Below are 23,580 nucleotides of genomic sequence, written 5' to 3' on the forward strand. Positions count from 1 at the left end.
TTACAATGGTCAATGTTTCTTTCAGCTGATTGTGGCATTGTTCTCAGTAGTTGTATATTCAGTACTCTGCTAGGACAACATTTGAGTATAGAACAATAGCTGGAGGCATTGCAGTGTCAGATAATTTACCACTATCACAAAGTGCAATGCTTAGAAAGTTCTTTGGAATCTTTGGAGAGAAGTTGGCCATATATTGAGGAATCTGATCACATACTTATCCAATATTTTGTGCATGATAGTTCATCTCATTGGCAGAAATACTGGATAATAAAAAAATAATAATAATATGTTTAAGGCAACCCACACACATTTAGGATGATCATAGCCTATCATGCATTAGTAGCACAAGTTGTAAGATGTGTTTCCATGCACTTCTTATCGTTTAATGGCAGCCTGACTCTGCAAAGACACAAATAGTGTATGCAAATATATCTTAGGGTTGGCCATAGACTTTGGGTAAGTGTATAGTTGGTAAGGTTGGGTACACATGTGCAATGGTTCTCTTCTGATAATCATCTCAGGGCCGATATTGGACGCGAATTTGGTGTGTGTACATCGCTCGTCGTCCATTGTCCGAACGACTGTCTTGGTGCATCCGCAAACGATGGACGATGAATGATCGTAATGGAAGTGAAGGGGGAGAGAGTGCAGCGGGTTGCCGCTCCGTCATTCTCCCCTCTCCATAAATTAGAACGGTGCTGTATGTACAGCACTTGTTCTTGCATCATGCAGTTGGTAGCCGTTTGAAAGGATCGTGAAAGATCAATTATTATTATACAATTATATGTACAATTTTTGCACGTATGTACATAGCCTAAGGGTCAAAACTCTCTTGGGTTATTACTATTGTTTCTTTTCTGCCCAGATGACATCTGGTCCCTTTACTTCTTGTCCTGCTGTCATAAGAACAGGGAATAAATGACATGAAGTCTTTCCAATAGGGTCACACACAGTGTGACTCTTACTTTAGCCTATGACACCTTACATTATATTTGTCTTAAAGGAAATTATTTTCCTGATCATTTCTACCAGTGACAGAAGAACGAAGGATTACTGAATACACAGTGCTGTTCAGTTCTGTAAATAGAGGAGGGGTGAGGGCAAGCAACTGGCTTCCACTGTGATCTCCACTGTTGGAAAGTACAGCAGTAAATCCTAATTGGTCGTTCATTGATTCTCCAGGATGAACGATGTCGGGGGCCAACTTTACACATGCTAGATTTTTAGTCCAAATTGTCACAATTGTCTTGTCTGGGGTGACAATTATTTAGTATGTGTACATAGCCTTACCCTGGACCTAACCCCACATAGAAGCTCTCTTAGGCTGGGGAAGATATACTTTTATCAGTGAAGCTGGGTGATCCAGCAAACCTGGAATAGATTCCTTTAAAGCTATTTGCTATTTGCTGAAAATGTTTTGAATCTATCTATTTCAGGTTTGGTGGATCACACAGCTTCACTGATGGAAGTTTATCCTCTCCATCCTTGGAGAGCTTTAATAAATCAGGTCCATGATCTCAACCTTAACACACCAATCCCTCAATCCTAAACCTTAATCATAAACATAACTGTAACCTGACCCTTAACCTTTATTAATATGATTGATAACTCTTTTACTCCCTAATAATCTATAATCCTTATAAACTATAATGAACTTTTCTAGCCAAAAAGTATTCAGCATTTCTAACCAGAGATCAGTCTGACATGAACCGATACCATAGGCTAATGAATGAATGAAAGCATGAACCCATCCCTTTATTCTGTGTTATATTTATAAAATGGTTACATACATGTATTTTGTTTTATAATTGATTTATTTTATGTTATAAATCTGTTACGGCTAGTAAATGTTTTTAAAGAAATGTCTTGTTTATCCAGCCATTTGTCAGTAAATGTTACACCAACCCTCCTGGCTATACAAAGTACAGTAAAAAAAAGGTCACATAGTCATGGAAGCCCTTTCATGAAAAGCTGTAGCAATAATTCTTCTTGACACAACAATGTGTAGTAATTCTTCTTAAGAGGTTTTTTTTTGTATTTGTGTAGGTGGACAGAGACTGTGAAAGCAATCCATTATGACTCTATTTAACCTGAGTCTTTGTTCTCCGCAGGCTTCCTATGGTAATGAGGTCAGTGTATTGCCAGCCCACGACCAATTAAAAGGTCAGGATAGCATTGTGTACCCCGATCCTAAAATCCAATTTAAAATGTCATTGAAATGTTTAATGAGCATATACACACTGGATTTTTTTGGTCTGTTAAATATATGGTTAAAAGCATTTTGTTATTACTTTTCAATAAGTGCAATAATACCTGTATATCACGTCAGAAATCTTGACAGCTCTTCATATTCTTCTTTACAGAACACTAAATCTCTTCTATAGGGAGGACCACAAGGTGGACTCCAGTTTTCTTCTAGGGTTACAAGCCTGCTTCTTCCAGTGACTGAGCATTGAAAATATCCTAGAAATTGAAGTTTGTTACTTGCAGGAACAAATCACCTGGTGACCTTTATAATGATGATGAAATTTTTTTTTAATGAAAAATGATATGGAAGACACTAAATTATAAATATTATAAACAGTAATTATATGGCGCAAACATATTACGCAGGGCTGTACATTAAATAGGGGTTGCAAATGGCAGACAGATACAAACAATGACACAGGAGGAGGTGGGGGCTTTGTCAAAGTACTTACAATTTATGTATTCCAGGGGCTAATACTTGCTAATAAATATATATAAATAAATAAAAAAAATAATTGTGACATATATTTCTTGTTCCACAAGGAATAATAAAATCTTGTAAAAGTATGATACTAAAATAAAAATAAAATTTAAACCACTAGGATAAAGTAAAAACAGGCTACAACAATAAATTACAGGTAATAATATATATAACATAATAATATTACTACTAAAATAATTAGGTTGTCCACAAAAAAAATGAAGAATAAATTTAGTTTAGCTATTGATTGAGTGCCTTGTGGAATGAAGGTAAAAATACCAAAGAAATACAATATATAGTAATAATAATAAAAAAGTGTAATATAATATGAATTTAAGACGTTTATTATAATATTACTAATATTTTAGAAAAAAAATATTAAAAATTGACCTTGTGTTAATAATTTAAAACTGAGAACTAAAAAAATCTATCACACCTAAAGTATACATATAATAATAAGAAAAAGCACGTGGCACATGATTGTATCAATCCTAACTAAATGTTTCCTCCTGATGTTCTCTAGGTTACTACCTGACTTATGTATAGGTGGTAACAATTGTTGGGTACGGTGGGAAAACAGATATTCAACCCATCTGCCTGGCAAATTATTGGAGCAGCCTAGGAATAACTACAAATAGGCCCCGGGAATATTATTTAGCAAACTATTTCCAGTCCATAGGTCTTGTGACTTAAAACAGGGGCACAGACATTCTATGTACCTGGAAGTGCAGAATACTTGCAGCAACCAACAGGCTACAGGAAGACAACTAAATTATCTCTTCTATTTGCAGTTATGCTATAACAAGGGTGCCCAACTGGTGGATAACGATCTACTGGTAGATCGCAAAGGCAACGCAAGTAGATCGTGGAGCCTTGCCTTTCAAAAAGAACTCTATCGTGCACAGGAGTTAAGTCCAAGTTTTTATTGTTGGTAGGTCATTTTAAAAGTAGCTCGCAAGCTACAAAAAATGTGCTATATTATCCAAATGATCCTTTATTGTTCATAGTGAAGCAGCTCTCATTAGCATGAACATTGTACTCATTGTATCTGTTTTCATTTGTAATTGGCAAGCGTGAATATATAAGCGGTAGCATTTATAGCAGGCAACACCGGAACCACTAAATATTTTTTTAATAACCAAAATGGTAAAATAATAAAAAAATGTAATAAAAAATATCTTTTTTCTATAATCTTTAATGGTATTGAAAGCAAAAAGAAATTGAATGTATATTATATGGCATTCCCATCATAACAGCAGTATTGTGCGGAACGCTGATCATTTTAAAACTCAAAGCGCACAGAGTATAAAATAGTACTCCTGTACTTTGATAACATCAGTTCTCTCCTCTGTGATACTTTAAACAGTTCTTGTTTATACAGTCTGCAGCACTACATGAATCATTAACCTGTTGCATTGATATTTATCTGCAGACAGCAGCACTTTCAGCCTTGACCAGCATGCATATAAATACATTCGCCTACAAACATGGCTTCTAGGTGCAGTGTATGGAGAGCAGTGGTGCTGAATCACTCTGTCCGCCTGGTTGCTCTCATTGAAGCTCAGCCTTGGTTATTTACAATGGGCGGATTCCCAATCCAGGCCTCCTCCCTATTCAGCCAGCTAGACAAGAAGCAGCAGCTTAGCTGGAGCAAGTGACAAGCATACAGGCTGTTCCACCAGTTGCCAAATCCCTTGTGAAGACATGGTAAGGTGATGCTTTAATGTTTTGATTTGCTTTTAGGCGACTTTCCTTTAGGAATAATTTAAAAATGATTCTGATAGATCAACAGGCGTTGCAGTCTCAAGAAAGGAACTGAAGAAGTCAAAGTGCATTAGTTAATGAATAGCTCGGGAAGGTATGGGGTTTGATAAGGCTGGGAAGAGTTTTGTTTCTTTACTTTCTAAGGTAATGCACATGTTGAGTAAGGTAAAGAGATGGCGATATGGACTATAAACAGTCTCAGATCCTACGTCTCTCGGATCTACTCAGTGGGCTCATTGTTTTGTCATGGGAGGACAATGTAGAAGTTTAGAATCCTACTTTATATGGCTGATATCAGAGGGATCACATAGTATTGCTTTTACGCCATACACTGAAGACACTAACTAACACCCTCAAATCTGATGGACTTATGGGTCTACCAGTCAGGAAAAAAGGGTTTAAATGGGTCAGTTTCCAGACTTGCTGCTGGATACAGTAATAAGAACTTTGCTATGAAAGGTGACATATGACTTGCTTAGGTTCACAATGGTCTTTGAAACGAGCAAAGTGTACCGTGATTGTGCTGGACTTGTTTATACCGTAAGGGGTTTTGACACAAAGGGGTCTATTTATAAAGACGTAAATCTGACATTCATTGAATTTTCTCTGGTGGAGAAATTTCAGGGCTATGTTTTCAATGGATCTCCACTAGGGAATCTTCATAAAAAGAGCCCAAAGTGTTAGAGGGGACCTAAGTGAGAGAATATAGAGGCTGTCATTGCTGACTTGGGTCTTTAAAATACCGTTTGCCTGGTGGGTGTTGTGATCCTGTCTGTAACATTTTCTGAATAAGAGCCATATAACGTGGCTGATCAATGATCCTCACTTTCCCTCATCGTTCCTCACTAATGAGGCCAACAACATTGCTACCCTGACCCTGGCATTCTAGTTCTTGCAGCATTCAGTGCCAGCAAGGGAGCAATTCCACAGAGACTAGAAAAAAGCTTTGTTGGATATATCACCAGGGTTAACTGACCTAACTGACCTAGAATGAGTATGAAGCCCAGGTGTTCAGATCATTGTGACCACAGGTCTCTGCATGCTTGTTTTAGGTGTCTGATTAAAGCTACATACACGTCAGATGATTTTTTTACTCGAGAAGAACAGTCAAGCTGGTCCCAAACGAAAATCTGACATTTGTACAGCAGGCTCCTGTTTCCTTCATCAATCCACTATGGCATATTGATGAACAACAGATTGAGTTCAACAGATTGATTGGGAGTACATTTAAGGCTAATGTCACGTGGAGCAGCTACAGCTTGGTTAGCTGGTGGTGACTGCTCTGCACCTTTAATTTCCGCTTTCACAAGCGGCAACAACTTACCCACTCAGTGAATGAGCACTCCTGCCGGTGGGGATGGCAATGGTTTAGAGGGCACATTCAGCATTATTGCTGTCTTAATTCTATGCCAGTATCAAGGTGCACCAAGCAGGTCTCTAATCCCTGATGTGATCACCTAACCATTGAACCACCATTATATCACCCATGCTGTCAGTTCACTGTGTCTATGTTGGCACAACCGTATTCATGAAAAAAAACTCAGATTCTGTAATTTACCTAATCCTGCCACTTGCAAAGCAAATACTTTACTTAGACTTCATCATATTACCCATCTTTATATTTCCCATTTAGAATGTTATTGTGTATCATTTATATATTTGTTTTCATCTTTTTTGTTGCTTTGTGTTTTCTGCTTATAATGCTAACACCAAAAATATATATTTATGATTCTTTTTTGATGATTTTGTTAAATGTAAAGCCATTTGAAAATATAAAAAAATATAGTGAGTGATGGTTTGGAGCAACAGATGGATGTACTTTGGAAGAGTAAATATGGAAGGAAGGCTAATGACCTGCAGATGGGGAGGGAGCGTTGAATTTTATTGATCTGTTCATGGAACCTGATGGATTATTCTTTACAAATATCTAGTTTTTGTTGTTGGCTTGGTTATATTAGGATGGTTAACACTCTGACGAACTAGTAATTTTCTGTTGGCTAGCTTCTCGGTTTGGAGAAGGGTTGGAATTGGTTACATTGTCATTCTTAATACAAGCCACAAATGTTGATCACACTCACATGGTACTTTACATACAAACTAGAGGTATTGCTCCCATCACAGGTATGCTTTTTAGTAATCACAGTGACCCTGCACATGAGCCAGTTAATAAATGCCACTATACCTGAGGGCACGTTTTGCAGGGTGTACGTTCTTAGGATCCAGTTCTCTCTGGTTGTTTTAATGAATATTGCTCAATACTGACTACAAATGGAATCTGAAACCTAACAGAGGACATCTGGAAGCCTTTGTACATACCATGATGCAGATTATATAAATGAAAATCACATGTTGTGGTTTTTGTTTGTCTTCAAGTAGCCCAATTTGTAGACATAACTTGAAAGAGAAATATTATTTTTTCCAGATTTTTGCATCTAAATGTTTTGAGACTTGATGTGTTTTGTAAAAAAAAATTGCATGTTTGACGTAACAAGGCAAATTATAGTGGTGGCTGAAACGGGTAACAAAATACAGACCCCCTTCTTTTCATTCTGTCTGTATATTGTTGTGTATGCAGCCTTAATGATGAACCTCAGGCAAACTGCTAAACAAATGTGTATAGGTTGTATTCCCTGCCAAAGGATTTGTGATTTTGTCTGTCCAGTTCTAAAATTTACATGGGTTTGCCACACAGCATTGTCATGCCTGGCAGGAGAAAGGACCTGTACTGCTGAAGTTTAACTTTTGCTTTCAGTTCTCCTCCCTACCCTCATGTTATGACTGGACCTTGAAAAGAGAAGCAGCATACTGATGCTTCTTGTGCCGGTCATTCCTTTTTACCTAGTTTGAGTTTTGCTGTACATTGGCTTCCATGTCAAATTCAGAAACCTGCACTGGTAGCTTAAAGAAATACTTTAGTGGTGTATTAGTACAGAGGTGCATCCATTTAGGTAGTTTATATCTGCCTGGAGTTCAGCTTATTTATTTCCGTGAGTTGGATCTTTTCATGGACAGTTCTCACTTGAACAGGTGACCCCCAATAGAAGGTGTTACATTTTTTTCTGTTCGAGTTTCCTAAACACAGCAATATCAGAGAACAAAGAAATGATTGATTTTCCTATTTGCAATGCAGTACAACTTTCTGTTCAAGTTGTGCACTGACACGTTCTATGTAATGAATATGCTCTGCATCACATCAATGTAATGATTATACTCTGTATCACAATAGACAGCAACACAGATAGATGTTCATTGCTGTAGGAAAGAAAACATTAGAAAGCCATAGGATAGCAGATGATGTTTAGGATCTCACAGATTACAATGATTGCCCATGATACTCAGAGCCACCAGTAGGATGGAAAGTGCAGACTCTAGAAGCACTATTGGAGTCACTAGTGTTGAGATCCTAAATGTACTCCTTTAGGTGGTTTGGGAAGTTTTTGAAATCAAGCCAAGGTATTCACCTGGGCAGACTATGGCTATGTACAGTTGTCATTGGAAAGGATCTTTCACAATCCTTTCCAACAACAAAAGACTGAATGATGCATGAACGAGAGCTGTACATACAGCACCATTCTGCTCTATAGAGAGGGGAGGGGGAAGAATGACAGAGCGACACCCCACTGCGTTCTTACCTCCTCACTTGTATTACGATTATACGAGCACTGTACACACTCTCATACACAGGAGGTGTAGAATGGGTGAATAAGGTAAATCAATGCCTTATAACTATTCTCTATTCTATATAAAACTACCTGAAAAGTTGTTGGCTATAGTTACAAATAAGTGATGCTCACAAATTTACAAGTAGCATATGCAGCAGTTGAATTCTGTGATTATATAGAGGCATTTACACATTCAGAAACCCCACCCAGCCTGAAATTTACATTCCACAGAAACCTTTAAAACTTGGTTTGTGCTATTTATTTTCAAAAAACCCTCCCTCAATATCCCTTGTCTATGCATAAGGAGGTCATTACAGTGATTTGCGGAGGACATAAATCTTATACAGGGAGCCTTTATTTATGGTGGTGCTGTATTCCAAAAATGCAGATGCATATTACATTTCACTTAATTAAAACATGTTTTCCCAATAAAAAAAATACATCCTGAACATTATTTTGATTATGCTTAGGGAATGACTGGTTGTACAACTTTCCTACCATGCTGACAAACGTCGGAACTGCGCGTTAAAAACTTTGTGGACATCTGTTTATTTGCTGCAATGCCTTTAACCCTTACATCTGAATTATTCCCCTTCCCTAATGTTCTTGTGTGATCCACATTATTTCACTGAATTATATCTGTTCTCAATGAGCACAGCATTCAATTTAAACAAAAAAGTTTCATAAATATGGTGTTATTGGACATCATCAAAGTAAACCCATATAAACCAATGCTTGAACTGTAATATTAAAGCACACTAAAAACTATAAACACTAAAATATGTACATATTCTTAACAATCAACAATATAAATATAAAACAAGTCCTTCCTGACCTTTCCAGCTGCTTGCAATGTGAAGTAATTCATCATTAAATCTTCTCATAGACCACAACAGAGTGCCGCAATGTTCTTCTGATGCACGGCATTATTATACATATGAATTTACTAATTTATTTTAAATACATCTTAAATAACCACAAATACATCCCTACCCCTTGCTCCTAAATATGTTTTATTATGTTTTCTCCCTAAATATCGGTGAGTGAATCAGCCAAGATGGTATCATTATTTGAATGAAAATGAACTACCAGCTTCAGGCTTGTTCTGTGCTACTTTTCATTGTCATTTCAAATATTCTGCTCTTAGACTTTTTGTGGGTTGTTAACTTCCTAACAATGCAGCTTTGTTATTACACGTTTCTTTCATTACATCTATTTTTTCATCTAGGTGCTAAGTTACAAGACATCGTCTGTCACTAAGCATCACACAGCAATATGAGAATGCACTGGATATTATATTTTCCTGTTTAAACTCATTGTTTACAGTGCAACATGGGGATGAATAGGAAATGGTCTTGTATATTCCATATTATTATGGTCATATCCCATTATCACATATCGGTATGGGTATGCTAATCGCTGCACTAAAGGACAACGATTGTACATAATGGGAAATTATACTTGTAGTACATAGATCACTTACGCTTTTTGGATACTTTACCTGTATTAAAAAAAAAATGATCTGCAAAAACAAACACGCCATTCTTAATCAATCAACATTCCACCAAACAGTCATATTACATCTTTTACACCAGGGGTCAGCAAACTTTTATGACCACTAGGCTATTTCAGGGGTGGACGGGAGCACACTAGGCCGGACCCTGAGTCCCGCCCCAACAGCTCCGGCCACCACCAGGGAACGCCCCCTGAAGCAAAATCCCTCTCCTCCGCATTGCATACGGAGGAGAGGGATTTCCCTTCAGGGAGCTTTCCCTATATACCACGGCGGCGGAAGTATTAATGCCGGCTGCGGTAAATAGGGGAGCAACTGAAAGGAGATGGCACCGGAGCTCTGGCAGCTCTGGTAGTTCCTAACGCCCCCTGGCAGATCGGCCAGGGTGCGTTGAGCCGGAATGAACTACCAGCTAGGCCGTATCTGGCCTAAAGGCCGGATTTTGCCGACCCCTGTTATACACCATCAAGGTTCCCATTAATATGCACTGGGGGCAGTTTTATGATTAAGTTACTCAGGTTCACTAATATTATGTACCCAAAAAATTAGGGCAGTTGACTACCTGAATATACTGAATGACCAGGTTTTTCCAGCAATGGATTTTTCCTTCCCTGATAACGGGCATAATTTAAGATAACAATGCCAAGACTCATCAGGCTAAAGTTGTGAATCAGGGAACACAAAACATCATTTCACACATGGAGTCCAGACTTTACACTCATTGAGAATCTTTGGGATGTGCTGGAGAAAACGTTACACCAAGGTCCAACACTTCCAATAGAAGAACTTGGTGAAAAATGAATGCAGCTCTGGATGGAAATTAATCTTGTGATACAGAATAAGATTATCAAAATGCTACCGTGGCCAATGTGTGATGTAATAAAAGGTCCAACAAAATATTAGCCAGGGAGTGTATGTTTTCTACCTGGATAAGTGAATCCATATGAAATGAGTGTCAATATATATAGATGAAAATAATTAGTAGCTGGTCTTCAGCCTTGTTGCGTTCTAGTTTACATTGATTGCAATTTCGAATGTTTTTCTCCTTGGAGGCCTTTTATGAATTGTTTCATTTAGTTCTAACAATACAGGTGATATTACATGTTGACTGAGCAATATTTATCATTTCATCGAGTTGCTAAGTTACTAGATATTGTCTGTCACTGAGCATCACTCAATAAAATGCTCTCAATATCATTTTTTCCTGTTTACATTCCTCATACATGCAATACAACATGAGAAGTGAAGGCTGTGTATATCCAATAACAGGATGTTCATTTTGCAGATGTTATTGCAGGGTATCCATAATATTTTTTGTGATGTTTGCTATATTATAATATATATAATACATATATATATATATATAATATTATAAATTATATAATTATATTATTTTGGATTGTTGAGGTGTGAATGGGTTATAACCTGCCAGGTTACTATATACTACATACATATACTATATACTACATACTATATGGTGTGTTGGGGTACACTTGAGGAAAAAATGACATTGGAAAGCATAGTTGTAAGTGGGCACAAGATCTCATATAAAGATCATTATGTCTGCAAATTCTAGAAAAGAATACTTTTGTTTTATACACTTATTTCTGTCTTACTAACAGGCTGGGAAGGCTCACCGACTTAGTGCGGATGAACGAGATCAGCTCTTACCTAACCTCAGGGCTGTTGGATGGAATGAGCTGGATGGCCGAGATGCCATTTATAAAGAATTCCATTTCAAAGATTTTAATAGGGTAAGCAAGACAAATTCCATCCAATAAATGTTTTTGATCAATATTACAAGTGACATGTAAATCAACCTTTTGCAATTGACTACAAAGCTTTGATGTATTATTCACTTGTTTGATATTAGATCTGTAATAAAAACCTGCCTTATCAAACAATACTTTGCCTAAATATGGAATGAAAATGATTGGTGGGATTGTATCGCTTTGATCATTTAGAAGTTTCCTTCCAAATGGCAGAAAATATTGCATATTATGGCTATAGTATAATGGACATGTCACATAGGCAATTTACATTCACTGATATTAAATCTCCCTCCCTCATTTCTTTTTTTTTAGCTTTTCTATACATACTGATTTGATAGCAATTGGTATCTTAATCAGTGAATGATTTTGTGCAGCATTTACAATTGCTCTCCAATTACCCCTGTGGCTTGACTACAAATCACAAATGCCAGTGTAATGATGCAGTGTAACTTTTCACCTATAGTAATTACATTGCTGGATGCAAATTACTTTTAATTACTGGCATTGGAAAGTTGTAGCAGCAAGGAATTCTCCCCATGTTGGTGTGGGTTTACCTCCAGTTACTCCGGGTACTATTACAAAAACATGTTATTTAATTGGCTTCCCCCCAAAATTCATTGTAGACTGTGTTAATGGCATATGAATATGGTAGGAACATTAGAATGTGAGCACCTTTGAAGGACAGCTAAAGTGACTATGGAGTTTGTAAAGTGCTGCATAATATGTCGGTGCAATATAAATACTAATAATAATATTATTATTGACCAGTCTGACATGATCCTATTTGGGGAAAAAGCTAAAGATTTCCTCTGGTGATGAGCTTTTTCAGCAATGCCATCTCTCTTATAATACAAGAACATCACAAAATCAGTTATCTTCCAGGTGATAAAGTATTCACTGTTCAGTAAAATATTTCAAGATACCGCTCAGAATTGGATCCTTTATTGCAGTGACTGAATATATACTTTTATGCTCCAACCTGCATTTCTATAAACTCCTTGATTTCATTGCAGGCCTTTGGATTTATGACCCGAGTAGCACTACAGGCTGAAAAACTAGATCATCACCCTGAATGGTTCAATGTCTATAACAAGGTACAACAATCAGCACCAATCTTTTCTAAAATACATTTCATTTAAAATCAAGTTTTCTCCTGTAATGAAACCTTCCCCAGATTTGGGAGAAACATATTATGATTAATGTATAAAACATAATGCTATCCTAATATGTTATGTGTTGTCCTAAAACAATGACCTTCTCTTATTTCCTCCTTTTTTCGGTTCGCTAAACATGCCATTAAAAGTGTTTAGTTATATATGATACGTGAAAAATACCTACTGATCCTGCTAGAAACTCTTTGGGCTTTCTGCACTCTCTGATCTATTGTTCCGTCCTAATTAGACAAAACAGTCCTCTCTATGGACATCGTAGCACCAAACACTCATATGGTATGGGGATGAGCGGGTGGTGGGGGTGTTCTATAGTACTAACACACTTCCTGTTTTAGGGTTTAGAGTCATAGGTACAGCACAGTGAGTGTGCTCTATCACCCTAGGGTGGTAAGTATGCTAGTGGCTGGGTCAGCAGGACAAAATAATACAACCACCACAATAAGGATGGGTAAGATGCAATATATTACATTTGTGATCCACATTAAAACCTTTACTTTCCATGTACATTTATCCCATCTAATCTTTCATCTTTTATGTAATAAAAATATTAGAGGGCACAATTTATCACTGAACTTTTTACATATTTCCTACAAGTTCAATTATAGCACAGAAACAACTATTCAACTTTTATGATCAGTTCAGTTAGGAGCAGCAGTTGGGTTATTACTTCATATCCACAGTTATCAGATGAATGAAACAAAGAGTATCTCACCAGTGACTACAGAGAAGTAATAAGTGAGGTTAAAGGCTGCCTATCAATGGATCCCAAATGCTTGATTAATATTTTACCTTCTTTGAACTTTCTGCATATACATGATGTTATAACAGACACTTCTTACATTATTAGATCAGTATTGTACACTCCAAATACTGCCTGTCATCATGTACTTATTTCTAACAAGCTGGCCTGCAGATCTGTAACTAGCATCAGTCATACATTTGCTTGCTATGTATATAGCACCACTTTTATTGCCTTTATTTTGTTGCATGTTTGGATTAGTATTTATAAATATGTTTGTAATACATGCTAAATTGACACTGCATGTTGGCATATCACTAAAATGTGTCTAACAACTTTTATTTTTGTTTTTTAGGTTCATATCACTTTGAGCACCCATGAATGCGGTGGTTTATCAGAAAGAGACATCAATCTGGCCAGCTTTATTGAACAGGTTGCTAATAGCCTGTCCTAACAATAGGTGGCAGTATTGTAATGCAAAGAAATGTCCACTCATTCAACTATTCTGTGTGTTTTATTGTGATGAAAATGAAAGGAATGGTTATTCATTTCCAGAGCCTTCAGCTCTAAGCATTCTCCAAGTAATTCATAAAAAGGAATCAAATGGATTATGAAGAACACTCTATGACAATAATTTCTGCTGACACACTGCCACAGGCCAGCCTATCTGCTCAACTCTTATCCTCATTTGTAATGGTTTGATATAGTACTTACATGTAATTATCCATCAACAGTATTAAATATTTTATAGAATAAATTATAAGCTATTGTTTTTATCCAATGTTATGTGAAAGTCTATTTCATTCTAGTTTTATGCTGAGTAAACAATGATCTGCTTTTATGTATATCCGAAGGAGGGAGGGAGAGGGAGGGAGAGAGAGAGGGTGTATATGTGTCTCAACATAACTAAAGTTCCTCCAGAAGCTGCTAGGGGTTCCTTGCGCAATGACCAATTTGTGACTCTCTGGACAGGTAAAGTAGACACCAATGATTTTTTGGCCACCTTTAAAGGGTGACATTCTTCCCACAGACCCCCACACTAATGTACTGTGAGCTGTAAATATTTACAGTCGTGACTCCCCAAAGACGTAAACGTTTTTTTTTTTAAGGATTCCCACCTTTTAAAAAGATCAAGAAAGGCTGCCATACACATACCTATGGACTGTATCTATTATGGCTATGCAATGCATTTTTTATTAAAAGGTGTGCCCTTTTTGGTCGGTGGTTGCTGGATTAGGGCAGTACATTCGTTTGATAAACAGAAAATCCATGCATGCTGGGATTTTGAAAAAAGAGCACAACAACATTGCACTGCAATGAGCAGGTAAGGTGTGGTTGCCTTTAGGGATGAATGCAATGCAGCACACAGTGTGTGTTGCAGCAACAAATGCATTTCCATGTAAAATTATCATGACACACTAATGTGAATTAAGTTGTGAAAGCAGGGTTTTTACAATAATTTCTCACCTTTTTTTAAGGTAAAGGAATGCTTCTGGTATGAAACAGTGTGCAGTACCTATAAAAAACAGACATAACAATCTTTACACTAAAACGATCAGTGTTCTCACCAGCCTCTTTCAGCCAGGCACAACACCCAGGACTATTCAGTACACTCCCGGCTGTTTTTGGGTGGTTACTGAAATACTGGGTCACAATACAGGGGCTGCCGCTCACCTACAGCTTCTTCCCACCCAACTTAAAAAGAGGGGGGTGGCAATGCTCATCACCCGCAATCCATTTGGAAAACTATTGATCTTAAATATACTAGTATATATAGTACTTAAATATACTAGTAATATACTAGTATGTAGAAGTGCTGTCCTGTGTTGGCCATCAGAGCTGGAAATTTCAGCGGCGCCGGCTATAGCCTAGCCAAAGTCAAAATAGATGCAACACATTGGAACATGATAGGTTTCAGTGGTCAAACATTTCCTATACAGGATTTACTCATTACAGAGAACAGAAAAAAAACTCACAAGTATAAAGTAGTAATTAGAGACTTTATTCCAGATCTCATCTCAATACAATTATCAGCCACCTACAAGGTGATACAAGGCACTTTATTATTTAGTTTAGGTGTACGTACAGTTTAGAATAAACATGGTCTATGGCAAGAGCGGGAGTACACATGACTTTAGTGCAAAGTACCACTACATGAACATGTGTTTAGTAACAGTACAAGTACATGGACAGTTATGATTTGTGCTACACACAGAATTATCCCTGACATGGCACTTTGTAAAACGAAAATTATCCCTCACATTGAAATATGAATATCTATTACAGTATCTGGTTTTGTTTTTTAGATTAGGAAAAATGCATACCTAAAATACATAGAAACCAATTAATCAGCAAACAATTGTAAAGATAATGCAGTACAAATTGCCCCTTTGTACCCTTGCCAGCAAAACCTTAGTGGACTTTAATCCATGATGAGAAGTTCTGAAGTGCTGGCCACAGCAAATACATAAGGCAGTGTTCTCCCCAGCCCATTTTAGCCGGGTGCACCACCCAGCACTTTTGGGTTGGGTTGGGTTGTATTACAGGCACTGCCACCTACCTACAATTTCTTACCACCCGGCTTTAAAAACTTTCTAGGTTGAAGATTGCATAGGGCAACGGGGAATGTGTGGGAAAAAAACTCATCCATTTATGTTAGCAATGTCCATCAAAAAACCATACAGCCAAGTTAATTTGGGAAAATACATAGAGGGAAGGCTCAGACCCTCCGGGGATTTTTTCTTCACCCATAATGCACATATTAAAACCATAGTGCGGGGATTACTGGTCACAAATGAGGAATGCTATAAAGCCTAAAAAACATTTACCTATCCTGATGTCACTTGCACTTTATACAGTGCTGGTTATCCTTTGCAGTTGTTTCATATAATGTCTGAATGTTGTATAGATGTGCTAAAACCTTTTTTTAAAACTATGTTTATCATTGTTAAAATTATTTTCTTAGATCCAAACTATGATCACATTACTTTTTTTTTAGTTTTGAAACAAACATGAAATGGTTAGAACCTCTTTTGGGGTTATCACTTTTAATTAATTTTTTTTTTTAATTTTTTTTCTCAACATGCAGTTACAATTCCAACTATCACCTAGAATATTTTCCCAGGAGAGATTCCCTATAGTGCCCTTCCTGACGAACTCACAGGAAAGTCCCAACTCATCATCACTCCATTCAAAATTCAGCATTTCAGCCATCCATGGGCTTTCATTTCTGACGTACATAAAAAAAATACCTAGTCCTTTATCACATCTTATGGTACTTGCTCAATGATATAGTCACACAAGGCAATTGTAAATTTCACAGTGACTAAATAGACACAACTATACTAAAAAAAAAACAAATTCTAAAAGCCTAATAAAAATCAAGAGGGAAAACAGATTTCAAACCATTGAACATTGCACAGAAGAGTACTACGTGCATTGCTTACACCTACTGATGGTGTTTTCATTTTCAATGCATGCCTGTATCTAATTAAACTACTAATAAATTATTGGTGCCTAGAGAACGTGGACATTGATGGTAGAGTAAATACTTTCATTTTGTGTATTTATGGTTAAGTGTTCGTAAAGGTCACTATAATTTTATTGAATGTGGACATAACATGTATTTAAAGGGAGTTTCTTACTCTACAGGAAAAACAAATGTGGATTGATTTCTTGTAGCACAAGTTTCCTCACGATTTAGGAAACATCCATGGGGGTCAGTCTATTTCAGTATCCCATGGTGGCAATAGAGCTCAGCACCTTAAAGTGGAGGGGCAAACACAAGCGTTACAGGTACGGTCCTAAGTGATAACCAGCACTGCCGAGTTAGCAACTACCATACGACCAAAGCAGCTAATAGATATCTTTAGGGTTGGAAGGGAAAGTAAAAACACTCATGTTACGTAAATTTCTAGTGCGAAAAGTAGATAAAAAAATATCAGCAATACAGTGTAAACTTCACCAATAAGAAGTGAACAGGAGGTCAAAACAAACAGGAGGGACTGCAACTGACCAACTAAAGTAGAACTGAATTAAAGCAATTTTATCATGTGATGTTTGTACAGTTTTTGTCAGCTCAAAACTCAAAATGAAGAAATTCTGGATTTAAAATAAATGGCCTGCGGGATCTTCAGGCATAGCAACCAGAACGTAGCCTTGGGCCCCTCACTGCTGCCAGAGCTAAGTGTACAGCTACACACAGGGAGGTAAGGTGAAAAATGTCATGTGCGCTTTTGTCCTTGTGTCAGAAGTGCATTCTGGAGCACTGTGAGCAAAGCTACTTCCTGATTTACTAACCAAAATGACCCCCCCACACACACACACACAAACCAGCAAGTTCTAAACAACAACTGCTATGCAATTGACCCAATTCATCACACTGGTTACATGACGACAGAGATTTTTTTTGTTCTTCTGCAGTTATCTTTTATATTGGAGGATGAAGAGAGCAAAAATGACTCACAGCATCCAATCTGCAGTATGTGAATTGAATACAAAACAGCTCTCCTGATCATATAGGCATAGAGAACTTGGATACAGAGACCTGTGTGTGTTTTAGGACAGGACAGGAAGATATAAATGGTCACAAAAGTGTTTAAAAGGCTGAAGCTTTATTGTTCCCATACAAACAGAAAATAAAATTGTAGGTTAAAAGGATAAGGGTACTATCAATGTAAAAGGAGATATTCATTATCCTCATATGAGCCTTAGGATAATACATGGAATTTCTTATCTGAGATGTGCCATAAGTTATTTATACTTATTATGCCCCACTGTGGTCCTGGCTTCAGTCTGGGACTGCATATAATCGGTACACATGAAGTGGCGTGCCACGTAATGGTTTAGCAGTGGCTGCTTTATGTATTTTTATGTAATAGGACATCTCAAATAGGGAAACTCGGTAAAGAATACCTAACTTTCCGAACCTCACAGAGATTGCCATACAAGTGAACATCCTTCAGTTGCAGATTATAAGGTGTCATGGGATGTGCAAAGGTAGGGTTTCTTGCAGGAATAGTGTGCTACTGCATTCTCTGTATATAATAAACTTGTCAATGACTTGAAGCACCAACATCTGCTCATTCCACAAGCATTTTTAGTACACTGGTACAATTCCCTAGTATTTAAAATATATAAGAATGATTGTTACCTGAGGAAAAGTTTGGATATTACAGATTTATGATATCACCATTACGACTTTTCCTATAATAAAAGCTAGAAATCCTGTAATATAGGTGGAAGTAACTTTTTTTTATATATTTTAACAAATACAAAATGTCCATATATAAATATCCTGACTGCGTTTGACAGAAATAAAAGTACACATTTTAAGCTTCCGTAATACTGGATCATGGTATTATTAATCAACAAATGTAAAAACTTGAATTAAAATGTGAGACGAAATTATAATAAATATGGCTTCCTATTATTATCAGCTCTTACCAGCAGCAGTTCTGGAATGACAGGGACTATTTCAGCGGACCGCCGCTTTAATCTATGTGAATAAGAGGTCTTTGCCACACATATAGCATCATACAGCTCTCCATTTTGGAGATGAACAGGGACTCAGGATCAAGCCATTAAATGTAGTAGAACAGTGTCGGCTGATAGGCAGGCTTGTGATGGTATCCAGTGCTTTCTGTCTGGACCTACATTCATCACAAACAAAAGAAGTCAGCTGACCATCAATGGCAGCAGTAAATTCAGCCCAGGTTTATGGCTGTGAAAATCTTGGATCTCCAGCTGGAACTTTCAGTATTACATAGGACAATTAAAATGTTTTTAGCAGCATGTGTATATGTGAGCTCCAAGGCTCTGCCACATCAGACACATTTCCTTTCTCAATAAAAGAATAAAAGTTGATGATGTAAAATCATTTATCGCTTGCAGCTTCCTTAGAACACTCATAACATACCGAGGATTAAGCTATAACATTTTATTGTATTTTGTAGTGACAGCTTTATTTTAAAGTAGATCTAAACCGTAACCAAATTACATTTTATAAAAACACTGTTCACATAGACAATAGTGATGCTCTATAAAGCTAAACAAGAGATGCTTTTCCTCTTTTACAAAATACTGTGTTGACTTTTTTACATCCATTTTTGCATCTCAGTGCTAAACTCCCCCAGGCTTTTTGGCCACATCTTGTCCATAAACATGATCCCTAGCATTGGCTACACTTTAATGATGATGGTGACAAAAGTGGACCATGCTTGTGCAATGAGCATCAGCACAGCCATTTATAGTCTTCCCTGGAAATGCACAGGATGATGATGCAGAATAACATTTAGGAAACGAGAGCTGTCACCTTATAAAAGGAAGAGCTTGGACAAGAAAAATCATGGCAGGGTTACCAGGTATTTTAATGAATGAAGACTTAAAGAGGTTAAAAGCAACTTTTGAAATTACATTAACACACTAAAGTTTATATTTTAGTGATTGGGTTAGATCTACTTAAGCCCAGATACAGACTCAGATCAGTCTAATGAAGTGGTTCACCAAAACTATGACATGTAAAATTAAACTCCAACAGCATAGAAGTAGTACGACAGGGTCGTTTGTCAATAAGAACAACAGCAAACAGAAGTAGCTCAGATTTGTACATGGTAATAAGGCAAAGATGGACTCGTACAAAGAAAAAATGTGATGATGAATTTCTACAGTTATTTCATATTCTTCAAATAAATTATGTGCATTTACCCTGAATCAGAAAAATAAAATAGGGAACAACAAGTACCTTGCACGTTGGGCATACAAAAATAATCAAAAAAATACCTGTTCCCTAGAAGGCTACAAAAGTAAATTTAATAAAAGCAGTCTATGTGCCATCCTGCTTCCCTGGCTATATGGAACCGTTTTGGAGAGTACCGCCCACAGGAAGGTAGTTCTGCTTAGTGGTTCCCGGTTGAACCATTTATCTGTTTGTCACTGGAAGGCATTTCAGTGAGATAGAGGCAGTCCAGGAAGGCTTTGGAAATCTCCGTCACCATAGACCTGTCTGGTATTGTTTGTGCCATCCCATATATGGCACCCTATGAAAAAAACACAAGCAAATGTGAATGCAAACTTAAGTACATGAAAAAACAAAATATAAAGTAAATACTTCTAGGTAGAATTAACAATTATGCCACTGAACTGTAATCTGTATGTGATCGTTTTTTTAAAAGGGGCAACATGCTGTCTTTAAAGCCCTGCATGTCTATTTTAAAAGGTAAGGTTTTTTTCTATAGGAAGGACAAGTTGCCCCACTCCACAAGAAAGAAGTTAACAAATGTTCCTCCTGCTGCTGTATGCCATGTTAAAAAATTCCAAAGTCCTATAGAATGATGGATTATGCTACTCATGCTCAAATCCTAATTTATTTAAGTGAAAAGAAAGGGACTAGAAGAAAAACCCAGAGATTTATTTTATACTCTTCAGCTTTCTCACTGCTGTCAACCAGCAAGTCCTCAAATTAGCAAATGAAATGTCATATTATGAACCCCAACACATACACTATGCAATATTTAAAAGGATGGGTCAAGATTTCAACAGGACTTTGTGACCAAGCAAGAAATGATCTTCCCATGTTGGTGGCTCTTGGTTTACTGGGCACACAACAATTTTGTACTTGTACAAGTAAACTCCGAATGTCAGACTTTCAGGCCCCAACTTCTTTATAACAGACTTAAGCTATGCTATTACAACCTTGCTGGCTAATTCATAATGACAAGGATATTGCATCTATCGAGGATCACAGTAAATTAACCTAGCCAAGGCTTCTCATGAATCTTACATAATAATTCTGCACACTGCATACCTGTATACTATATTATAATGCCTGAAAAAGAAGTCTAAAATAGTATTAAAACAATACATACCACTCCAGTGGTCTTGGCTCCAGGATCCTCCATTATCACAGACACAGACTCCTGAATGTCTTTAACAAAAGTTTGTGCTACTCCTGGCTTTGTATGCAGCAGTGTGAGACATATATGAATGCTGTCATTACAAAAAAAAAAAACACATATAAACAAACTTTTGATACTCAACAGCTATGAAATGGTAAAAGGCAGGAGTGGCTTTTTAATGTTTTATTTCTTCCATGTATATATTTGTAGGAGGCATATTGACCTGCAAAGTTTTTAATACTAGAGACAGGAGGACTGGAATCTGATCAACTGAATTTTTTTCATTGGTGGTATTAAAATAATTAAAATAGTTAAAGTATAGTTGTTAAGAATTTGAATGCATTAAGAAAAAACAGCTTTTAAAAATGTTCTTACCTAGATGGAAACTGAAGAGTATTCAAGTTCCAGCCCTTAGCTGTCAAAGAGTTTGACAAGCGGTAGATGTCAAACTTATCTGAACCCAGTGCAATGACAGACACCTCAGGATTCCCGAAAATAAAGATTTCCTTAATCTTTTGTAACCTTGAAGGTTAAAAGAAAACAGGATGACAACATTAAGTTGAATTGTAAGACTATCAGTGAAGGCCACTAAACAAAACTCTCCTCAACAGCAACTCAGCCAAGGAAAATAAATAAACCAATAACAAATATGATAGTCAAGAACTTTGCTCACACGCAGTTTCTTAACAGAAAGCTGAGCAGCATTGTGGGGCAATACTTTTTAAGGATTAAAAAACAAAAAACAAATAACCTTAAACATAACCTCCACGTTATAGATTGTAAAATGCATTTGTGGCAGATTATGAATATTAATCTATTTACATTTTGTTAACAAGAAAATAAAAAAAAATCCCAACCTCAGTTGCTGTTTTAATTATGAAATTATTTTCCAAAATAAAAAGTGACCATTATTAAAAAGTTTATTTCCAATGCACATACGGATGCAGTGGTGATTTTAAAAGGATTACCAGAATGACTTGAGCATATATGGACAAGACACCGGTTCACTTTAAATAAGGAGTTGTTAGAAACAGAGCATTCTGTAAAAAAACGGGGAATTTTACACACATTTATGCGTTATGTGTGTATAAGCCAGCAAACTTACTCTTCCATGTCATACCACTTCTTGTCTCTTTCATCCACATCCTAAATCCAAACATCTTCTTCTGCCCTCAGTATACAGCCTAGATTGTCACCAGCCATCATGGAGTTACACAGGGAGGGGTGTTTCTGCCCCCTGACAGTCACACAAGTGTTTACATTGGTGGATGATTGTAAGGGGTAGAATTGCTACTTATTGTGTAACTTCCTCATGGATGTGCTCATACACAAAATCTATCCTGGAATACAATATTCCTGGTGATTCCACTTCAATGCCAAAGAAGAGGACAAGGCACATTCTACTATTTCTTTTATTTAGGTAAATTTAATTTGTTTTTAGAATATTTTCCTTCCTATAAAATAGGGGCCTATTTTCTATAAATGGCAAGTAAGCAATATATTTTATACTGAAACACATGAGAGCTGCCACTTTGTGTCAATGTTAAAGACTAGAGGAAGGCAGTACACAGACTTAATGAGTGGCTGATAGAAGTTCAGCCCCCCATACCTGTCTATTAAACCACAGATTATCGGCCAGTTTTATTAATCAATTAGAGACCATCAAAACTGCCTTATCAAACAAAAAAAAGGCATATATGTATGCTAAAGTCTAACGAACATTACCAGCTATACAAGATATAAGCATAACAATAATGTATATTTTTACTACTCTAGACTTACTCTTTAATGATAAACCGAGCAGTAGTAATGATATTTTTAGTGGCTTCAATGTATCCATCTTCTCCCATGTGCACCATTGTGGCCCAACAAGCAGCTACTATACCACCAGGCCGAGAGCCTGCTATAGAGGGAGAGGCATAGAGGCCACCTGGCCAGTCTGAGGTTACAAAGTACTGGTACTGTCTATATTCCTTGTTGCTGTATAGTACTACAGAGGAGCCTTTTGGTGCATAGCCATACTGGAAAGAAAAAAAAATGCAAAGTTAACATCTATTCTTTTAGTTTGCCTTTTACTTTTTATTAGACTTCAATTTTATTTACATAGCTTATTTAGGACCCAGTAATATCACTTGGTCCCTGTGCTTCTCTCTGCAATACAGACAAGCTAGCGAGAGGGGCCAACAACATCCCAACATCCTGCCTTAGTACTCCTCTTAGGAAACTACATTCCTAATGCAAACAGCAAACTAGCTCTTGAGAGGAGTTATGAAAATTGTCAACATGCCTTGATGTCTGGTTGTCATTCTGGAAGACAGGATGTTCCAAGGCACAT

At 36.9% G+C, this 23,580-nt stretch overlaps 2 protein-coding genes across 2 annotated transcripts in view; one reads left to right on the plus strand and one right to left on the minus strand.

Annotated features, from left to right (window-relative positions):
• Positions 1-4,251: 4,251 nt before the first annotated feature.
• PCBD1 (pterin-4 alpha-carbinolamine dehydratase 1) lies at positions 4,252-14,131 on the plus strand. Its single transcript, XM_072424961.1, has 4 exons — positions 4,252-4,435; positions 11,290-11,421; positions 12,453-12,533; positions 13,706-14,131. Exons 1-4 carry the CDS (start codon positions 4,433-4,435, stop codon positions 13,802-13,804), a joined length of 315 nt encoding a protein of 104 aa, XP_072281062.1. The 5' UTR covers positions 4,252-4,432; the 3' UTR covers positions 13,805-14,131.
• Positions 14,132-15,331: 1,200 nt separating this feature from the next.
• SGPL1 (sphingosine-1-phosphate lyase 1) overlaps positions 15,332-23,580 on the minus strand; it is a 35,566-nt gene continuing 27,317 nt past the window's right edge. Inside the window, exons 11-14 of the mRNA XM_072424960.1 lie at positions 23,028-23,266; positions 21,621-21,767; positions 21,216-21,336; positions 15,332-20,387 (exon numbers count right to left, since the gene is read on the minus strand). Coding sequence (XP_072281061.1) covers positions 20,247-20,387; positions 21,216-21,336; positions 21,621-21,767; positions 23,028-23,266 — 648 coding nt within the window. The 3' untranslated portion in view covers positions 15,332-20,246. The remainder of the gene's footprint in view (positions 20,388-21,215; positions 21,337-21,620; positions 21,768-23,027; positions 23,267-23,580) is intronic.

Source organism: Pyxicephalus adspersus, chromosome 10, assembly GCF_032062135.1.
Source record: "Pyxicephalus adspersus chromosome 10, UCB_Pads_2.0, whole genome shotgun sequence".
Taxonomy (NCBI): domain Eukaryota; kingdom Metazoa; phylum Chordata; class Amphibia; order Anura; family Pyxicephalidae; genus Pyxicephalus; species Pyxicephalus adspersus.